The sequence below is a fragment of the Narcine bancroftii genome, chromosome 4 (genome assembly GCF_036971445.1).
Source record: "Narcine bancroftii isolate sNarBan1 chromosome 4, sNarBan1.hap1, whole genome shotgun sequence".
In the NCBI taxonomy this organism is placed as follows: Eukaryota; Metazoa; Chordata; class Chondrichthyes; order Torpediniformes; family Narcinidae; genus Narcine; species Narcine bancroftii.
In genome coordinates this window covers 124,600,952-124,622,352 of record NC_091472.1, presented here as the reverse complement: position 1 = coordinate 124,622,352, position 21,401 = coordinate 124,600,952, and the positions used below count along the sequence as shown (strand labels likewise).

At 38.4% G+C, this 21,401-nt stretch overlaps 1 protein-coding gene across 3 annotated transcripts in view; it reads right to left on the bottom strand.

Annotated features, from left to right (window-relative positions):
- Nucleotides 1-21,401, bottom strand: part of mvk (mevalonate kinase) — a 49,651-nt gene that overhangs the window by 14,027 nt on the left and 14,223 nt on the right. For all 3 annotated transcript variants that reach the window (XM_069932727.1, XM_069932728.1, XM_069932729.1), the window contains exons 6-10: nucleotides 14,344-14,447; nucleotides 9,548-9,593; nucleotides 3,654-3,744; nucleotides 2,195-2,314; nucleotides 1,148-1,301 (exon numbers count right to left, since the gene is read on the bottom strand). In XM_069932727.1, the coding sequence (XP_069788828.1) occupies nucleotides 1,148-1,301; nucleotides 2,195-2,314; nucleotides 3,654-3,744; nucleotides 9,548-9,593; nucleotides 14,344-14,447 (515 nt within the window). The remainder of the gene's footprint in view (nucleotides 1-1,147; nucleotides 1,302-2,194; nucleotides 2,315-3,653; nucleotides 3,745-9,547; nucleotides 9,594-14,343; nucleotides 14,448-21,401) is intronic.

Genomic DNA, 21,401 nt, shown 5'->3' with positions numbered 1-21,401 from the left:
GTTGAAGCGGGGGGCCAAGGCAAGAACCTGCTGGACGGAGTGTCGGGAGCTCTGATGGATGGGCAGCCAGGGTGAGGATCTGCGCTCGTGGTGTCAGAAGCTCCAATAAGCAGCCAGCCAGGGTGAGTTTCAGCAGTTGGGATGTCAGGAGCTCAGATGGGCAGGGAGTTGACTTTTGGCCCAAAAATAAAGGGGGAGGTCATCTATAATACGGAATTGACAATTGAGAACTTATATATGATCCTTATTAATACACCAACATACTTGTAAGAGACTGTTTTTTAAAAAAATTGTTACATGATAGTATAATAGATTTTCTAGTCACCCTGGTGTATTTATAGGGAGAATGGGGAAATCGGGCCCTAACAGGTACTCAGGGAGGGCAGGGAATAGAACCAGATTAGACAATGCCACTGATTTTTTTAAAAAAAATCATATTTTGCAGATTATTGGACTTTTACCATAATTACAGAAGGATGTGGGAGAATTATAAGGTATTGAAACTGTGACATTATTGAGCAATAGCTTTTGTATTTATTATCATTAAAAATTAGATAAATTATACAAGTGGGAGTACATGCAGGCATTTCAACCATAGTCTGCTTGTTTAATTGCTGGTCCGTGATAATCATGGAGTAGGATACATTACAATGATTATTAGTGTTCATGAAATATTAAGTATCTACCAGAATATCAGAAAATTTCCAGTGTAAAGCCATGCATTGTGGGGTTAATCGTGGTTTGGTGGCAACTATTTCACTTTAGAATCAGAACCTATAAAATTCACTTCAGGTATTTGAGTACAAAATGTTGGTTGATAATTAAATGCAATTGTTTTATTGGATGAGAGGTTATATCAAAGTATCATCTGATCTCTTGCGTTGAAAAATAATCTCTTCATCAGGAATTTAGTTGATTATTGGAGTTGATTAATGTTAAAATGAATCAAAGGGAAGTTGATGGACATGAGAGAAAATAAATTGAGGAGGTACAGGGTGACAAAGAGAGGGCCAATGGAACTAATGGCCTCCAAAGGAGCAGCAAGAGCTCAATGATCCCCTTCTTTATTGTTATAAATAAACATAGGCAGGTTAGAAAATAAAAATGCAAAAATCACTAAAGATTACACAACAAGATAGTCACTTACCTGGTCTAAGCAGTGTTAAACCACATCCGCCACCTCCTGCACCAGTTAATTTGCTGTGCAGACCATAGGTTGCAGTTACCTGACATAACCTGTCCAACGAGGAGTGACCCACTCCAATGACATTCAGGTGATGCTGGTTGATATCAATAAGCTCCTGAAAACAAAGAAAATGCAAGTTTGAGGTAAAGAACATTGGAACAAGGTAAATGATGGTCTGCTGATCCAGTACCCAGTCTTAAATTTCTGCAAGATCGCAGTCGACTAAAGGCTCAAAGTAGCATAAAGCCAGTCCAAAAGTGGAAAACACTGAGCTGATTCATGTAACTGACCCCTAGATTGATTCCTGAAAAATTATATATTTTTTTGAACAGGAAGACCAAATTATATCAAGACAATAGAAAGCAACTGCACCTCTTTTATCGGCACTACATTTCTCCCTGCAAATATGTAAACAATTGGCTCTTAAAATTAATTTTAAACATCTTAATTAGTCTTTCAAAACATGTCAAAATCTTGTCCCCTATGTTGTAATAAAATGCCTTTCTTTGCCTTTATATTCCTTTATTTTATTCCCAGTTTGCATCAATTAAACATCTAAACCAGTGGTTCTCAACCTTTTTCTTTCCACTCACATACCACCTTAAGTAATCCCTTACTAACCACAAAGCACCCATGACATCCTATGTCTTCTCAGTGATCCAGTGGTTCTATTATAGAGGGCCATGGGAAACAGATCATTGGGACTAGGCAGAATAATAATTTGGCAGACTAGATGGGCCAAAGGGCCTGTTTCTCTGCTGCATTGTTCTGTGGTTCAAACATTCTTATCAGCGTATGTACAGATGCTGTTAACAAATACATGATCAAAATCGGAGACTATCCCAGCATTCATTAGCAACGATTGTCACTCAAACAAGTACAAGTTACCAAAGCCATGGAATTTGTTGTTTCTTCCTAAAAAATATCATGAACTATATTGCTCAAGTTGTAATAGGCCCAAATACTTACTAATAGATTACAGTGCAAGAGTAGATGTATGTGGTTTACCTCCAGAATTGTGTAGTGTTCATTTATATTACTGCCAGAAGCTATAGCAGCCAGGATGCGCTCACATTCACATGAAATAGCATCTATCGAGTCCAGCACAGGTTTTATTATGCTTGGCAACTAAAACAAGAAGATAATAGCTTTATACACTAAACTTCATTATAACAAACAGGGAGAAGGGAAGACAACCAAACTGCAACTGAAAGGGGTAAAGGAGGTAGAGAAGGACTTTAGTTCAGAAAAGAAATCAATTAGAATTTATTCAGATGAAGAAACAGTAAACATAACTAATTGGTGGGAATTTCTGTAGTTCTCCAAATTACAGGGCATTGTTAATTTCTTGATTTAGACAAAGATAATACAATAATCATTTGTAACTTAAACTACAAATTGACTGGACAAACCAAAATGAATGATTATATTGCAAAGGATGAATTCATCAAGCTTGTGAAGAGTTTTTGTAATATTAGTCTATCGAGGAACCAAGGGAGCAGGCTGTTTTAGATCAAGTACAGAGCAATGAGAAAGGGTTAACTAATGATCTGATTAGTTATGTTCCCTTCAGGAAACCGTGATAATGAATTTTATATCAAAACTATGAGCGATTCAATTCATTACAAAACCAAGGATCTTAAGTCTGGATAAAGCAAACCACATTAAAAGAAGTAAATGTGCAATGGTTAACATTAAAAAGAGTGAATATACAAATTACGAGTTATATATAAACCAAAAGGTTTAAAAAAAATAGCAAATTGTGCAGCTGTGGCTTTCACGAAATGATAAAGATAGTATTAGATCAAAGGCCCCCATTTTGACCACATTTTACAGGAGAACAACTGAGAGTGTCCTGTCTGGCTGCTTCATTGTGTGGCATGGTAGAAGCGAAGCATCAGACTGGAAGTCTACTACAGAAGATTATTAAAACAGATGAAAGGAACACTGGGGTCTCCCTTTCTTCTATAGATGACCTTTCCTGGGTGTGTTGTCTAAATAGGGCTCAAACAATTATGCCTTTCGATCCAGCACAGAGTATCTTCAACCCATCAAGAGGGAGGTACAAGAGCATCAAAATCTGGGGAATAGCTTCTTTCCACAGGCTGTGAGATTGCTGAACAGTATCCTGTAACCAGGTAAATCATCCCAAGTATTTATATGTATTTATTGATTATTTATATCATCATTATTTCTGTATTGTGTTTTTGTGGACTGGAGAGATGTTGTTTCGTCAGGTTGTGCATGTACAATCAGATGATAATACACTTGAAATTGAAAAGAGCACATTTAAAATGTGGCCAAAATAAATTGCAAGATGGAGGATTCGGAAAATTTTAGAATTCAGCAACAGTGGACAAAATAGAAGTGGAGCAGAAAGAAACAGAGAAAGAAATTATTTGACATCAGATCCAAAACTTTTGTTTTTGCTAACAGGAAGGGGTTGAAACTAAAACAAATAACCAACCTTATTAAGTTTGTCCTTCACTCCAGCTACTAATACTTTAGTGCTTCTTGAAACCTTTGTATTGGTTAGCAGTATCCGGAGAGTAGGAATTCTGATAGAAAGCAATAAATGGTTTTCATACCTTAATATGTTTTCAGATATTTATGTATTTGAAAGCAATATTAAATCTACATGCATCCCCTGCCAATAAACTCTCCATTCAAAAGGAAAATCTGTTCAGACCAAAATGCATTTTCCAACTGTGTTCCATTAAAAAAAAATTGCCTTTAAGAACTGTGTGAATAAGCTGTGGCTGTCATTTATTAAGCTGAAACTGAACAAGATGCATACATGAAGAAATATCTGAGTATGCTGCAAGATGCTTGTTGGAACATTTAAAAAGATCATGTTAAATTTCATTTCATGGAAAGATCCATTCTGTTTTTTTGTATTAAACTAAGAAGACATGATACAAAAGTTACCTTTCTTACTAGGTGATTCATTTATTAAAACTATTCACTGTCTATAACAAACTGATTAAATATCAAACACAATGGCACAGGTTTGCAGATTGTGTACAACATTCAATGGAGCTTCATGTGGAGGGCACAGGGATACAACTGTCATCAGCTAAAACATTCTCTACTTTTTCCCAGGACACAGACAGAAGCAACTATGTATTAAAAACTGATTACTCTATAACAGTTATACTGTAAATCTTGAATAATGGGGGGTGGGGGGTGGGGAGAAAGCAGAACAGGAACCACTGCATACAATTTTATTTTCAACATCCACAACTGCTGCTTTTGAGGCTCACAGAAATGTTCTAATCAATCAGATAATCTTTTTATTCCCTTCCCCTCCCCTTATATAAAAAAAAAGAAAAAAGTTCAAACTCTTATAAAATTCTCCATATTCTTCATTTATAACATCTTCAAAATTCTCTATCAAAATGAACTTAATTTTATTAAACTCTTCTCCCTCAATGTATTTGTACTTAATTTTCTTCTTTTTCTTCTTATCACCTTTCCCCTCATCTTCCTCTTCATCTAATTCAACATCCTCAATTTTTGACTTATTATCTTCTGTGACATCATCCTCTTAAAAAGAAAAAAGAGAAAAAAAACCCCCAAAAAAAGAGAAAAAAAACCCTCCTAATTCCCTCTCAATTACAATCAGAAAACAAAAAGAGTTAAAAAAAATTATTTATTTAAAAAAAAATAATAAAAAAAAACTTCACTTCTTAACCCAAAAATTAAAAAGAAAAAAAACCAGGTCGGAGGTCACAACTACCTCCTCCTGTTTAAACCGCCCAAAGCAGTAACTCCCCCAAAATATTGGGTGTGAGATAACTTACAGGTAGCTGATGACTTCTGGAAACTAGTGCCCACCCAGTTCCCTCTCCCAACTCCCATTTCATTAAACTATCATCATTATTTAAACTATTTAAACTCTTCTCAATAAAAAGATAAAAGATTTATTTTTTTTAAATCAACGTTACCACTTCGGTCACCATTGCTTCCATTTCTTTTAAAAATCTGGATCCCACCTTACATCTCTACTCTCTTTGGAGACCTTGAAGGACTACATCGTTCCTGAAATTGCATGATTGGTAGAGACTAAGCAAAGTCCATAACCTCTTTAGGATTGTCAAAGAACTTTGGCTAATTTCCATCCTAAAAAATCTTCAGTACCGCAGAATACCTGAATGTTGCCTTATGTCTTTTTTTCCCACAACCGTTCTTTCACAGAACTAAATTCGCGTCGTTGAAACATAATTTCTTGACTCAAATCTTGATAGAAGAAAACAGGATTATTCTGAACCATCAAAGGAGATCTATTTTGCTGGGCATTTCTAATAGCCGTACGTAAAATTGTCTCTCTATCACAATAGTTTAAACAACGGATCAAAACAGATCTTGGATTCTGTCCTGAAAAAGATTTTCTTCTTAAAACTCTATAAGCACGTTCCAATATTAAACCTTCAGGGAATTTATCCTGTCCTAACACTCGTGGAATCCATTCAGTAAAAAAATTTTCTTGGATCTGGTCCTTCTATGCCTTCTGGCAAACCAACAATTTTCACGTTGTTCCGTCTAGATTGATTCTCCAAATAATCAACCTTTTTTGCTAAATTTTTAGTTTGGATCTGCAATGTTTCAATTATTCTATTTTCATCTTGCAGTTGATCCTGTGCATCGACTAAACCTTGATCACACATTTCAAATCTTTCAATGGTTTCAAGCTTAAAATCTCCATTAATGACTTCCGCCATCGCATTAATCTTGGAAATAAACAGGTTCACAAAATTAGCTAAGTGACTCGATACAGAATATATCTCATCTTCAAGATCCTTAACAGACATTTCAACAGAAGTAGATTCAGGCATAATAGGGTCTTGCTGTTCCTTAGAGACCACGGGATCTTCTGTCCCTTCCCTTAATTTAGTATCTTTTCTAGCAGTTTGACTTCGTATAAAAATCCCTCTCAAAGTCTGGAAAAACCGTTATAATTGAAGATGCATTTTGCAGCGCCACCATTGTAGCAGTCGAATGACAGCTCTTTAACTCTCCAGCTGGTGGCGCCCCAGCTGATTCAACTGTCAAAGTCTGAGTAACAGCACTCACAGTGGCCGTTGTGTGAAATACTGGCACCCGTCCAGCTCTTTGGTCTGAAAGCTGTTGAATGCGACCTTCAAAGAGCCTCACCGGCTTAAAACGGAGTTTCAATGCCGAACTCTGTACGTCTTCCCCTGGATCCATTCTACACTGAGTCCTGGCTTCTTGTAAACAAGTAGGCTCAGACAATTTCGGAAAATGTAGTTTTTTAACAGTCTGTTGATGTTTTCTTTTACCTTTTTTTGCATATAAACCATTAGGCACTAATCCAACACCTCTTATTATTTATAAACTTTTAAAAGAACTTTAACGGGCACTTAAAGACAAAACAATAAATCAGAGTCAGGAGAGGTCTGGAAGGCACGTCTGTTCTCTACGCTATCTTGCCACGCCCCCCAGAAATGTTCTAATCAATCCCATTTGCAAACCTGACACTTTCATATGTTAGAAACAAGATTGGACCATATGACTCGTTCAATCTGTTTAACCATTCAACAAATTGTAGTGGAATCCATGCCTCAAGTTGACATTGTTATCATATCTTTATAAAGACCAATTCCCTCATTTAATCCTTCTGAAAATCCATCATTCTCAGTGGAAAAGAAATCTGAAGAAATTTGTTCCCCTGTCCATGCTTGAAAGAGAACACCAATTTCTAGACTTGCCTCGTAGGAATAAAGCCATTCAGATTCAATAAACGTTTTTAAAAAAAATGCAGATCTTGCAAGTCTGAAATAAAATCAGGAACTGGTGGAAATACTGAGCAACATTGGACAGCATTTATGGAAAGAGAAACAGCAACGTCTTGGCATCAATAAGCGCACATCTCATTCTTCTAAACACCAGCAAATCCAGCCCAACTTTACCTGCCCTCTCCTAAGAGGAGAAGGCCTTCATCCTAGAAATCAGTCTACGAATCAATGCTGCTTTACATCTATGGAAAGTATATCCTTCATTAGATACAAGAGCAAACCTGCATGCAGTAATCAAAAGGAGATCTCAAAGTTTGTGCAATCTCAACATGACTTTGTGTCTTTTATACTCTGTGAGATGCAAAACACAGTAGCTGCTAAAAAAGTGAAATAAAGAAAAATCCTGGAAATACTCAGCAGACCAGGTAATATCTGTGAGGGAAGAAAGAGCAAGACTCAGCCATCTGGCCTGTTGAGCCTACTCTTGCAGTGAATAGGATCATGGCTGATCATGTGACAGACTCAGCTACACTTAACTGCCTTTTCCCAGTAATCCTTAATCCACCTACTATGCAAAAAATCTATCTGTGACTTAAATTTAATGGGGTCGCCTCTCCTGCTTCTTTGGCGAAGAATTACTCAGATTTACTACTATCTGGGATAAACAGTTCCTCCTCATCTCTCTCCTAAATCTACTCTCCGAATCTTGGGGCTATGTCCCCTTGTTCTAGTCTCACCTCCTAGTGGAAACAACTTTCCTGCCTCCATCTTAAATCTACCCACAACATCATAAGATGTGGGAGCAGAATTAGTCTATTTGCCTCATCAAGTCTGCTCCACCATTCAAATCATAGCTGATATATGGTATTTTTCCTCTGATACTTTTACAAATCCAGAATCTATCAATCTTCACTTTAAATATACCGAATGATGGCCTCCATGCTGTCTGCGGCAACAAATTCCACAGATTCACCACCCTTGGACTGAAGAAATTTAAATATGTAACTTTTTTTAATTTAAAATTTTTATTTACAACATGGTAGAAGGTAATTCCAGCTACTTAACCCATGCCACCCAATTACACCTAAATTAACCTATAACCCCATACAGCTTGGAAGGTGGGAGGAAACCACCCAGGTGGGAGGAAACCACCCAGGGAAAACCCATGCAGACATGGTAAGAACATACAAGCTGCTTACAGACAGCACTGAATTTGAACCCATTCGCTGGCACTGTGATAGTGTTGTGTTAACCACTATACTAACCATGTTCTAAAGGGTTCTTTTTTTACTGAGGCAGTGCCCCCTGGTCTCTCACCACTGGAAACTTCTCCACTCTATCTACATTTTATACATTTCTATGAGATGATTTCCAACGAGTATAGTCACAGGCAACTCAGTCTCTCCTTAACCCCCTCATCTCTAGAATCAACCTAGTCAATCTCCTCTCCACCGTCTCCAAAGCTTCTCCTCTGCACCGCCTCCAAAGCTTCTCCTCTGCACCGCCTCCAAAGCTTCTCCTCTGCACCGCCTCCAAAGCTTCTCCTCTGCACCGCCTCCAAAGCTTCTCCTCTGCACCGCCTCCAAAGCTTCTCCTCTGCACCGCCTCCAAAGCTTCTCCTCTGCACCGCCTCCAAAGCTTCTCCTCTGCACCGCCTCCAAAGCTTCTCCTCTGCACCGCCTCCAAAGCTTCTCCTCTGCACCGCCTCCAAAGCTTCTCCTCTGCACCGCCTCCAAAGCTTCTCCTCTGCACCGCCTCCAAAGCTTCTCCTCTGCACCGCCTCCAAAGCTTCTCCTCTGCACCGCCTCCAAAGCTTCTCCTCTGCACCGCCTCCAAAGCTTCTCCTCTGCACCGCCTCCAAAGCTTCTCCTCTGCACCGCCTCCAAAGCTTCTCCTCTGCACCGCCTCCAAAGCTTCTCCTCTGCACCGCCTCCAAAGCTTCTCCTCTGCACCGCCTCCAAAGCTTCTCCTCTGCACCGCCTCCAAACCTTCTCCTCTGCACCGCCTCCAAAGTTTCTCCTCTACACTGCCTCCAAAGCCAGTACATCCTTCCTCAAGTAAGGAGATCAGAACTGCATGCAGTACTCCAAATGTGGCCTCAGCAGTACCCTGTACAGTTGCAGCAGAATTTCCCATATTATGTAGTTTAAACCTCCCCAACAATATGAGCAAATAACCCTCTTAGGACATTGACCATGCTGCTATTATTCATGCCCAAGTCCAACTGGTGTTAATTTCCATGTGATTCGCTTTAAAAAAAGCCCTAAAATTTGCTAAAAGGAGAGAGAAATGATTTTTTAAACAAAACACAAAAAGGTAAAATAGATATTGGAACTATGAAGTTAGAGCATCAAACACAAATAAGTCAACAGTAAGAGCAGAAATCAGGCTACCCAATTTTAATACACGTGAAAAATATATAACTAAATTAGTTGAATAAACTACCAAATAAACCCTTCAAAATATTTAGCTATTTAATACAGTAATAATACATTACTGAATTCCAAACTTGGCAGTGGAACATATTTCAAACAATTAAAATTAGTACTGCATTCTGGTTAGAGCAATTTTATACTGCCAGTAAAAATTTAAAAAAATTAGGTACCTGGACAAAGGGTCAATTTTACCGGCATGATATCTCAACACTCCTCCTAAATCACAAAAGAAACATTATACTATCATAAAAAATACATTTTCTAACTTAGATCCTGAACCCTTTCATGAGCATATTGAATCCCTGGGGTAAACTTTTAATTGAATGCCAATTAAACTGCATAGTTTCACTGGTTTGATCCCCAGTTTGTGCCCAGCAACCAATTTTATCTGTAACAGTGTGATTGACTAGCACTAAATGACAGCTTGTTGCAAAAGGTAAACCTTGCTGGGATTTTGACCACTATCTATCAACTCCCATTGAAGTGAATTGCTGTGATACCTCCCAGAGAAACAGAATCACCTAACAAGGCTGATAAATGAATAAAAGGTATTGAATGATGACTTTGACATTATAACTCAGCAAAAAAAAAATCACTTCATTTGAAATGGGACAAAATCCCTGAAGCAAAATTCACTTCATCAGTAATTCAATTTGATCAAGAATGCTGAATTAAAAAAAAATTGCAACTGTGGTATTCGAGAAATTTCACTTCACCAGTAGATTGACTGCATATATTTGGTATATTGATGATTAAGCCTTGCAGCATAAGAAATGTGGACATTTCAGCCTCTCTAATCATGCACATTTTCAGCTCTAATGATACAAAGCTGAGAAAAACTCTATTACTACACTAGTAAACCTTTGAAAATGAGGCCTCCATGAGCAACCTGTCATCTAAATTTCAATCATAGGATACTACTCAAAGTGGGCTGCCACATTTTGAGTTGATTCCTACCATCCAACACAATGAAAATAGGCAATAAGTACTGACCTTGCCTGGGGTACCCATAAATCACGAATAAATAAAAGAACATGTATTTGTTCACATGATGTGACTGTCCCTGCCAATACTGGTGCTGATTGCACCTGTCTAATTGAGGAGTCAGTTAAGAATCAACCAATTTGGCGAGTCACATATTACTGAATAAGAAAGCCAGAAATCCTTCCATGCATAAATTAGAAAACCAGATGGATTTTTAATGAAAATTCTGGATTTTTATGGTCACTTATTAGACCTACATTTGTTAATTGGATTTTGTTTAAGGTCCATATGCAACTTATCCTACTGCAAATAATTTAAAAAATTCATAGGTAACAGTAACAGGGACGTATGGCCCGTGAGTCCATACTGTCCAATACACCAATTACTGGTAACCTACTAACCCTGTACATTTTTTGGAGGGTGGGAGGAAAGTCGTACCAAGAGAAAACCCACGTGATTATGGGGAGAAGGTACAAACTTCTTACAGTCAGCGCCAGATTGCAACCTGGGTCGCTGGCGCTATAATAGCATTGTGGTATTTGCAACAGTTTTCTTATTGGTATCCAATGAAATGCTTGCAGTAAATTGTGATCATAGCACCAGATTGGATTTATCATGCGTCCAACCTGGGTCGCTGGCGCTATAATAGCACTGTGGTATTTGCAACAGTTTTCTTATTGGCATCCAATGAAATGCTTGCAGTAAATTGTGATCATAGCACCAGATTGGATTTATCATGCGTCCAACCTGGGTCGCTGGCGCTATAATAGCACTGTGGTATTTGCAACAGTTTTCTTATTGGTATCCAATGAAATGCTTGCAGTAAATTGTGATCATAGCACCAGATTGGATTTATCATGCGTCTAACCTGGGTCGCTGGCGTTATAATAGCACTGTGCTAACCACTATGTCACTATACTAACCAGACTGGGAGATTGCTTTGTTGAGCACCTCATCTCTGCCTCCCGCAATAGTGGGGATCTCCCGGTTACCTCCCACTTAATCCCCTGCCCCATTCTCTTGCTGACATGTCAATCTATGGTCTCAAGCACTGCAAGACTGAGACCACAAATTGGAGGAACAATTCCTCATATTCTCATAGTCTCATACACCTCATAGCCTGCCAGCATTTTCTCTCATACCTTGATGAAGGGCTCAAGCCCAAAACATCAGTTATGTATTTTTACCATTGCTACATAAAGGACACTGCTTAACCTGCTGGGCTTCACAGCATTTTGTATTTTTATTTCAACCACAGTATCTACAGATTTTTGTGATTTACTTCCCACACCTCACATTCTGTCTGGGCACCCTCCAACCGATGGTATTAACATCTACTTCTCCATTTTCTGTTAAGCACCCCCGACCCCCATCCCCGGCTTTCTTTCCCTGTCTCCTTTACTCTAGCTGTCTCTATCTCTCTCTTCCCTTTTCCATCTATCTCCTTTCCCCCAGCTCTGCTTCCACAGAGCCCTAAACAACAGCCCGTTTCCCAGTCAATTGTCTTTCCTCTCTCCTATGCCTCAACCCTATCCATTGGTCTGTGCTTCCCTACCCCCCCCCCCCCCACTATTCTTCCCTCCCAGCTTTTTAATTTAGGCATCTGCCTGCTTTTACTCAAATCTCGAAGAAGGGCTCAGGTCCAAAACATTGGTTATACATCTTTACCTCCTATGAATGCTGCGAGACCTGCCAGGTTCCTCCAGCATTTCTGTGTTTTTACCCTGATCTCAATGATATCCTATTCTACACTAATAAGAAGTGATCTTCTAATCTTTCCTTGCCTTTCTGTCAGATTATATTACATGTTCTTCTTTCCTTCCTACCTCTTCATAATGTTTAACAAAGTAGGATATTCATTATTTGCTACTTGTACTAAAAGGACTAAAGAGTAATACTTTCATCACCCTCCAATGTTAATTCAACCATTATTTTCAGATTTGGCTTCCCTCTTTCTAACCTTGGCGATGATCAAAATGTATACACCATTATCTTGCTTACTCAAATTCTAAAAAAGACACTTCCTTGGTACATTAAACATTTATTTTCTTACCCATTTCTCTAAGCCTTGTACTTCCCACATCTTGTCCTATAATAATCAAATTATTAGATCCCTCTCCCCACTTTCACACTGGATGGAGTAGATATTATGTTATTCGCTCTTGAGATTCCAAAGTTTCCAAATTTTATTCTTTGACTATCTACCTCCAATTACCAACTACTAGCAAGGCTGGAGTTCCAAATCTGTGGAGAAGTAATTAAATAATGCACACATGATAAATCCAATCAGGTGCTATGATCACAATTTACTGCAAGTATTTCATTGGATACCATTAAGAAAACTGTTACAAACATGAAGTGCAATTATTAGCTCTTATCATTGTTCGTCACAGCTAGCAAGAACGGTTATCCGCAGCTTACTACATTTTCGTAATTACAAATAACGTTTACAGTACAAAAATAGACTATCTGGTCCAAATAGTCTGTGCCTGTATTTGTGCTAACTGAGTATTCCCCATTTAATTAAATTTAGTCCTCTTAGTACAAGCTTCTATTTCTTTCTTTGTGTAGGAACATCACTTGACATGAAGAGATTAAGCAAAATACAGGTAGTATTAATGCATGCATACTGTATGGCTCAAACATTTCATCTGGCAACAAATTTCAATTAATGAGCCATGAGGAACTGAAGAAAGTTTTTTTTCATAGGAGATGTTTAAGACAATATTTTAATTTTGAAACGAAAGGGTTACACTGCTCAAGTCACTGAAGGCAGTGACCACTGACTGCACAAACTGCTGAACATGACAGAGTGTCAGATGAAACCAAGTAGACGCACAGCACACAATACAAAATTAGTAGAGTACTGGAGGGCAATTAACCTTTGCATCTTTGTGGAGACCGATATGGAGAAATTGTCAGCAATGACTGCGATTCAGTTGCCCCAAAGCGATCAGCAACAAGTGCCTGTAGTTAATTTGAATCCTTAGCCCCATTCACACTGGCACATTAACCCAGTATCAACCTCCAATCTACCGGTTAACATGCCAATGTGAACGCTCACGAACCAGCACGCAGGTGTCAGATCACCCCGGGGATGAACTGTCTAGGGTGGTTGCATCATCACTGATTTGTTTTAAATTGATGTTCCAGTTATCCCAGTGTGAAAGGAACAGGGGGCATGCAGGACGTCACCACTGGAGGATAGGCGCCCCTTTGCTCTGGGCACAGATTACCAGTTAACATTGGTCCAGTGTGAATGGCAAAAATGCTATTTTGAATTGGTTCGTTGAACTGCCAATTTACTGGTTAGCCAATGTGAAAAGGACTATATTAACTTCTCAGTGAAGAATTGCAGATGTTGTTTTTTCACCCAGTCCAAATTGCCAATAGAGCTAAATGGTCATCTACATAATTTCCCTCCAGCTGTTCACTAGGTTACTCAGCAGAGACATCCACTCAACCTCCACATGTATCAATATCTACTTGTATGCCACAACTCAGAATGGATCTAAATAAACTAGAATATTAAATGTTGCACTCTGCATGCAAGATTTATGGCACATAGAGCTGTCCTTAATAATTTTTAGTATTTAATCAGGTCTTAAATGCAAAGGTGAAAAGTACTTCTTTAAAAAGAAAAACATTTTTATGGATGAAATATCTAATATGGATGAAATATTCCTGGATCTTTCATGTTGATTAAAAGTTGTTGATTGTGTACTTTGATGGGAGCAAAGAAGAATAAAGGTTGTAAAGATATAAATTGGCGGGTTTCACATATTTCGTCAGTTTGCTGGTGAACCCACACGTGGTTTTAGATTGTGTCTCAGGAGATCACTGAGGACCTTTGCCAATCTAAGTCAAAGCCATTTAGAGATATCCCTCATATTGCTTGGTGCTACAATATTTATGAAAAAAATGCTAATAAATTCTAATTAAAGGTAAAATATTCTAACTTTAAGATATAAATAAATGTTACCCCATGTTCCAACAGCGTTATCCACACCAGATGGATTTCCATGGATCAGCTTCTCTCCTTGAAAAGCCCATTTGTTAATCAGTTCCAATTCATCGTCATTCCATCTGATTAAAGGATAAGGATTAAAAATAAAAGTAATTAAGAATAACAACATTTCTAAAAAAAACATAAACAGCCAAGATACGATTTTATTGGACTGATTTTAACAGCATTTGCTTTTTCCTAACCTATGTATTGTCATATTAATTCTAGAGACCATGATCAGATTACGTCTTCAGCATTTACAGACTAAATTATACCTGCCGCCATTACTACCAAAAGTTTATTTTCCCTGCTGGTTGCTGCTTCTTCCCTTTCCATTGATTAGGTCCTGTAGTATGAAATGTCCCTCCTCTCCATCGGTGGAAGGTGTAGTTTATGATGATTGAAAATTCAACAATGTTAATTTAAAAAAACGTTTGGTGAACAGCCAGATGTTTCACAGCTACAAAGAAAGTGATTTCAAAGCAAGATACAGTAGTATCCTGTTTAAAGCTACCTCACAGTGCATTAATTTGCTGTGGAGCTTTTGATCTTCTTGTCTCAACACTCATGGTGCACTTAAAAGATCCAGGTATTGGAACCAGGATTCAAGAGGGTGCTGAGAGCAAGAAGGGCTCCTCAAGGGCTTTGAGTGCTGAAGGCTTCCTGATAGTATCAGAGGTTTGGAACTGGAATTCGGGTTGCTGATGGTTTGAACTGGACTCTGTGCGGCTGCGGAGGCTGTGGAAGAATCCACAGGTACTCAGTGGCTCTGAAGGCATTCTCTTTTGCTTCTCTTTCTCTTATTGTTAGGGGCACTAGGCAATGCTCATGCCTTACAGCAGATAAAATTTAAAGTATATCACATATATTACCGTTTTATGTGTTCTTTCATGACCATAAAAGGAATTTTGCTGGCTACAGGTTGGTGTGTTGGGACCTGTTGGGTCTGATTTTTCTCCCCACGATTGAGCTAGCAACTTGTTAGTAACTTCCGCTCTCCTTGCTGGCATGCCAGGAACCTGGTGTGAATCCAGCAATGAGTCGATCTTTGGCTCAGTGTGGGGAGATTGCTTAGTTGGACTGGTGTTGAGTGGGCTGGGGAAAACTGGGTGGCCACTCAACACCATGATATGAGCTCAGGCATAGCAAAAATGGGAATGTTAGCATCTATGTTGTTAGACTATCTGTTTTTTATGGTCTTTCTCATCATCTCCTAATGGGATCATGGAGGCTGCTTTCTAGCACTCAGTTTACTCCCACAATCCTGAGGTTAATTATCATAAAGAAATCTGTAGAGCCAACTGAAAAGGGGGGAGAGAGCAGCTTCCATCACACCTGGCATGTGGACGATGACCGAAGCATCTGGATGGTCCGTCAGCACATGGAAGGTCTGCTGCCCAACAATGGTCCACATTTTACAACTGCATCGCTGCCTTAAAGCCAACATGTCAGTGCCAATCAGCAACACTGCTCATCCTTTTCTGCTGATCACTGACCGTCTTTTCACACTGAGCCATGGGATGAATCACAACTTGAATTGTCCACAACATGTCTTTATATACACATTAATAGCTCTTTTTAGTATTGATTTAATCAATTCTCTTATTCTAAGGAATGCTTTCTGAGCATTAATGTACCAGCATAAGTTTATCATGTCTTGATGAAGGGTTAAGGTCCAAAATGGTAACCATTCTTTTTCTCTCATTAATGCTGCTTTTTTTTTAAATAATTTTTTTATTTTTCACACTATGAACCATATTAACCAAAATACACACAAACATTTCCCTCTTGAATATGCAGAGTGTCATTTTCTCCCCTTTATCCCCCCTCCTTCTCACCCTCCTCCCAACCCATTAAACGTTCAACATATACAATACAATAAACCCATTAAACAATGTCATCACAGAATGAAAATAAACAAGAAAATTGTGTCATCTACTTTTACATACTGGGTCAGTTCATTTTGTCTTCTTCTCATTCTATCATTTTAGGTGGTGGAGGTCTGTGGTGGGCCCTCTCTGTTGTGTTCCATGTACGGTCCCCAAATGTGTTCGAATAATGTAACTTTATTTTTTAAATTATATGTTATTTTTTCCAATGGAATACATTTATTCATTTCTATGTACCATTGCTGTACTCTAAGGCTCTCTTCTGATTTCCAGGTTGACAATATACATTTTTTTGCTACAGCTAAGGCTATCATAATAAATCTTTTTTGTGCTTCATCCAGTTTGAGGCCTAATTCTTTCCTTCTTATATTACTTAGAAGAAAGATCTCTGGAATTTTTGGTATGTTGCTTTTTGTGATTTTATTTAGTACCTGATTTAGATCTTCCCAAAACTTTTCCACTTTCTCACATGCCCAAATTGCATGTACTGTTGTTCCCATTTCCTTCTTACAGCAAAAACATCTATCTGATACTGTTGAGTCCCATTTATTTAACTTTTGGGGCGTGATATATAGCCTGTGTAACCAATTATATTGTATCATGCGTAACCTCGTGTTTATTGTTTTTCTCATAGTTCTGGAGCATAGCTTTTCCCATTTTTCATTTTTTATGTTTAGATCTTGTTCCCATTTTTGTTTGGGTTTACAGCTTATTTCATTGTTCTCTTTCTCTTGCAACTTGATGTACATGTTTGTTATAAATCTTTTAATTATCATTGTGTCTGTAATCACATATTCAAAGCTGCTTCCTTCTGGTAACCTCTGCCTGCTTCCCAATTTGTCCTTTAAGTAGATTTTCAGTTGGTGGTATGCAAACATTTTACTGTGAGTTATTCCATATTTGTATTTCATTTGTTCAAAAGATAATAAATTATTTCCCAAAAAACAATTTTCTACTCTTTTACTCTCCCATTCTCTAAAGGAAAGGTTATCTATTGTGAAAGGGATTAGTTGATTTTGCGTCAAAAATAATTTTGGTAGTTGGTAATTTGTTTTTTTTTCTTTCTACGTGAATCTTCTTCAAAATATTGAGCAGATGGTGCAGTACTGGGTGAACTTCTATATTGCACCAGTTTTTCATCCCACTTATAAAGTTTATGTTCTGGTACCTTCTCCCCTATTTTATCTAGCTCTAACCTGGTCCAATCTGGTTTTTCCCTTGTTTGATAAAAATCTGATAGCTATCTTAATTATGCTGCTCTTAAATAATTCTTAAAGTTTGGTAGCTGTAAGCCCCCTTGTTTGTACCATTCTGTTAATTTATCTAGTGCTATCCTCGGTTTCCCCCCTTTCCATAAGAATTTCCTTATTATTTTCTTTAGCTCATTGAAGAATTTCTCTGTTAAGGGAATTGGTAATGATTGAAATAGGTATTGTATCCTTGGGAAGATATTTATTTTAATGCAGTTTACCCTTCCTATCAGTGTTGGTGGTAAATCTTTCCAATGTTTTAAATCATCTTGTAATTTGTTCATTAATGGCTGATAACTTAATTTGTATAGATGGCCTAGATTATTATCTAGTCTAATACCTAGGTATCGGATTGCTTGTGTTTGCCATTTAAATGGTGATTCTTTCTTAAACTTTGTGAAATCTGCATTATTCATTGGAATCACTTCACTTTTACTTGCGTTGATCTTGTACCCCGATATTTTTCCATATTCCTTCAATTTCTTATGTAATTCTTTTATTGATAATTCTGGTTCTGTTAAGTATACTATGATGCCATCAGCAAATAGTCTGATTTTATATTCCTTCTCTTTTATTTTTATCCCTTTTATTTTATTTTCTGTTCTTATCAGTTCTGCCAAAGGTTCTATAGCTAAAGCGAACAGTGAGGGAGATAGTGGACATCTTTGCCTAGTTGATCTGCTTAATTTAAATTGGCTTGATATATATCCATTTACTGTCACCTTCGCCAATGGTCCCTTATATAATGCTTTAATTCAATTAATATATTTCTCTGGTAGGTTGAACCTCTATAGTACTTTGAATAAATAATTCCATTCTATCCTGTCAAAGGCTTTCTCTGCATCTAAAGCAACCGCCACTGTTGGCATCTTATTTTCTTGTACTGCATGGATTAAGTTAATGAATTTACAGATATTGACCATCTTTTCTTAATAAATCCAGTTTGATCTAGTTTTACTATTTTTGGTACACAGTCAGACAATCTGTTTGCTAATAGTTTTGCTATTATCTTATAATCTGAGTTAAGTAGGATATTGGTTTATACGATGCTGGTGTTAGTGGATATTTCCCCTTCTTTGGTATTACAGTAATTCTTTTATTGATAATTCTGGTTCTGTTAAGTATACTACGATATCATCAGCAAATAGTCTGATTTTATATTCCTTTGTGGACCTAACCAAAGCCTTCGACACCGTGAGCAGGAAAGGGCTTTTGAAAATACTAGAGCGCATCGGATGCCCCCCAAAGTTCCTCAACATGGTTATCCAACTGCACGAAAATCAACAAGGTCGGGTCAGATACAGCAATGAGCTCTCTGAACCCTTCTCCATTAACAATGGCGTGAAGCAAGGCTGTGTTCTCGCACCAACCCTCTTTTCAATCTTCTTCAGCATGATGCTGAACCAAGCCATGAAAGACCTCAACAATGAAGACGCTGTTTACATCCGGTACTGCACGGATGGCAGTCTCTTCAATCTGAGGCGCCTGCAAGCTCACACCAAGACACAAGAGCAACTTGTCCGTGAACTACTCTTTGCAGACGATGCCCCTTTAGTTGCCCATTCAAAGCCAGCTCTTCAGCGCTTGACGTCTTGTTTTGCGGAAACTGCCAAAATGTTTGACCTGGAAGTCAGCCTGAAGAAAACTGAGGTCCTCCATCAGCCAGCTCCCCACCATGACTACCAGCCCCCCCACATCTCCATCGGGCACACAAAACTCAAAACGGTCAACCAGTTTACCTATCTCGGCTGCACCATTTCATCAGATGCAAGGATCGACAACGAGATAGACAACAGACAAATAGAGCCTTTGGAAGACTACTCAAAAGAGTCTGGAAAAACAACCAACTGAAAAACCTCACAAAGATAAGCGTATACAGAGCCGTTGTCATACCCACACTCCTGTTCGGCTCCAAATCATGGGTCCTCTACCGGCATCACCTATGGCTCCTAGAACGCTTTCACCAGCGTTGTCTCCGCTCCATCCTCAACATTCATTGGAGCAACTTCATCCCTAACATCAAAGTACTCGAGATGGCAGAGGCCGACAGCATCGAATCCACGCTGTTGAAGATCCAACTGCGCTGGGTAGGTCATGTCTCCAGAATGGAGGACCATCGCCTTCCCAAGATCGTGTTATATGGCGAGCTCTCCACTGGCCATCGTGTCAGAGGTGCACCAAAGAGGTACAAGGACTGCCTAAAGAAATCTCTTGGTGCCTGCCACATTGACCACCGCCAGTGGGCTGATATCGCCTCAAACCGTGCATCTTGGCGCCTCACAGTTCGGCGGGCAGCAACCTCCTTTGAAGAAGACCGCAGAGCCCACCTCACTGACAAAAGACAAAGGAGGAAAAACCCAACACCCAACCCCAACCAACAAATTTTCCCCTGCAACCAAAGACCGCAGAGCCCACCTCACTGTCAAAAGACAAAGGAGGAAAAACCCAACACCCAACCCCAACCAACAAATTTTCCCCTGCAACCGCTGCAACCGTGTCTGCCTGTCCCGCATCGGACTTGTCAGCCACAAACGAGCCTGCAGCTGACGTGGACATTTATCCCCTCCATAAATCTTTGTCCGCGAAGCCATGCCAAAGAATTATTGCTGTTTTAGTTGAATCTGGCATGTTTTGTGTTTCTTCAATCTGGTTCATTACTTCCAGGAGAGGAGGAATTAGTAACTCTTTAAATGTTTTATAGAATTCTATTGGGAGTCCGTCCTTTCCAGGCATTTTATTGTTCGGCAATTTTTTAAATATATCTTGTATTTCCTCTATTTTAAATGGTTTTATCAATTTGTTTTGCTCCTCTTCTTGCAATTTTGGTCGTTCAATTTTAGCTAGAAACTCATCTATTTTGTCTTCTTTCCCTTCGTTCTCAGTTCGGTATAATTGCTCGTAGAATTCCTTAAAGTTTTCATTGATCTCTGTTGGGTTATATGTAATTTCTTTGTTCTTTTTCCTTGATGCCAATACCGTTCTTTTAGCTTGTTTTGTTTTAAGCTGCCAAGCCAGTATTTTGTGCGTTTTTTTCTCCTAGCTCATAATACTTTTGCTTTATTTTCCTTATGTTCTTCTCCACCTTATACATTTGTAGTGTTTCATATTTTATTTTTTTGTTGCCAATTCTCTTCTTTTTGTTGTATCTTCCCTTGTTGATAGTTCTTTTTCTGTACTTACTATTTCCCTTTCCAGCTGTTCTATTTCCCGATTGTAGTCCTTTTTCATCTTAGTTACATAACTTATTATCTGCCCTCTGATGAAGGCTTTCATTGCATCCCATAATATAAATTTGACTTTCACTGATTCTGCATTTATTTCAAAGTACATTTTAATTTGGCGCTTAATAAATTCTCTAAAATCTTGTCTTTTAAGTAGCATGGAGTTTAATCTCCATCTATACGTTCTTGGTGGGATGTCCTCCAGTTCTATTACTAATAACAGGGGTGAGTGATCAGATAACAATCTAGCTTTATATTCCATTTTCCTAACTCTCCCTTGGATATGGGCTGACAACAGGAACAGGTTCATCCTTGAGTATGTTTTATGTCTACTCGAATAATATGAGTATTCCTTCTCCTTTGGGTGTTGTCTCCTCCATATTTCCAGAAGTTGCATTTCCTGCATTGATTTAATCATAAATTTGGCTACTTTGTTCTTTCTGCTAGTCTTTTGTCCAGTTTTATCCATCTTTGAATCCAAATTAAGGTTAAAGTCCCCTCCTATCAATATATTCCCCTGCGTATCTACAATCTTCAAAAAAATATCTTGCATAAACTTTTGATCCTCTTCATTAGGTGCATATATATTGACCAAATTCCAGAGTTCTGAATATATCTGACATTTTAACATTACGTATCTCCCTGCTGGATCTATTATTTCTTCCTCTATTTTG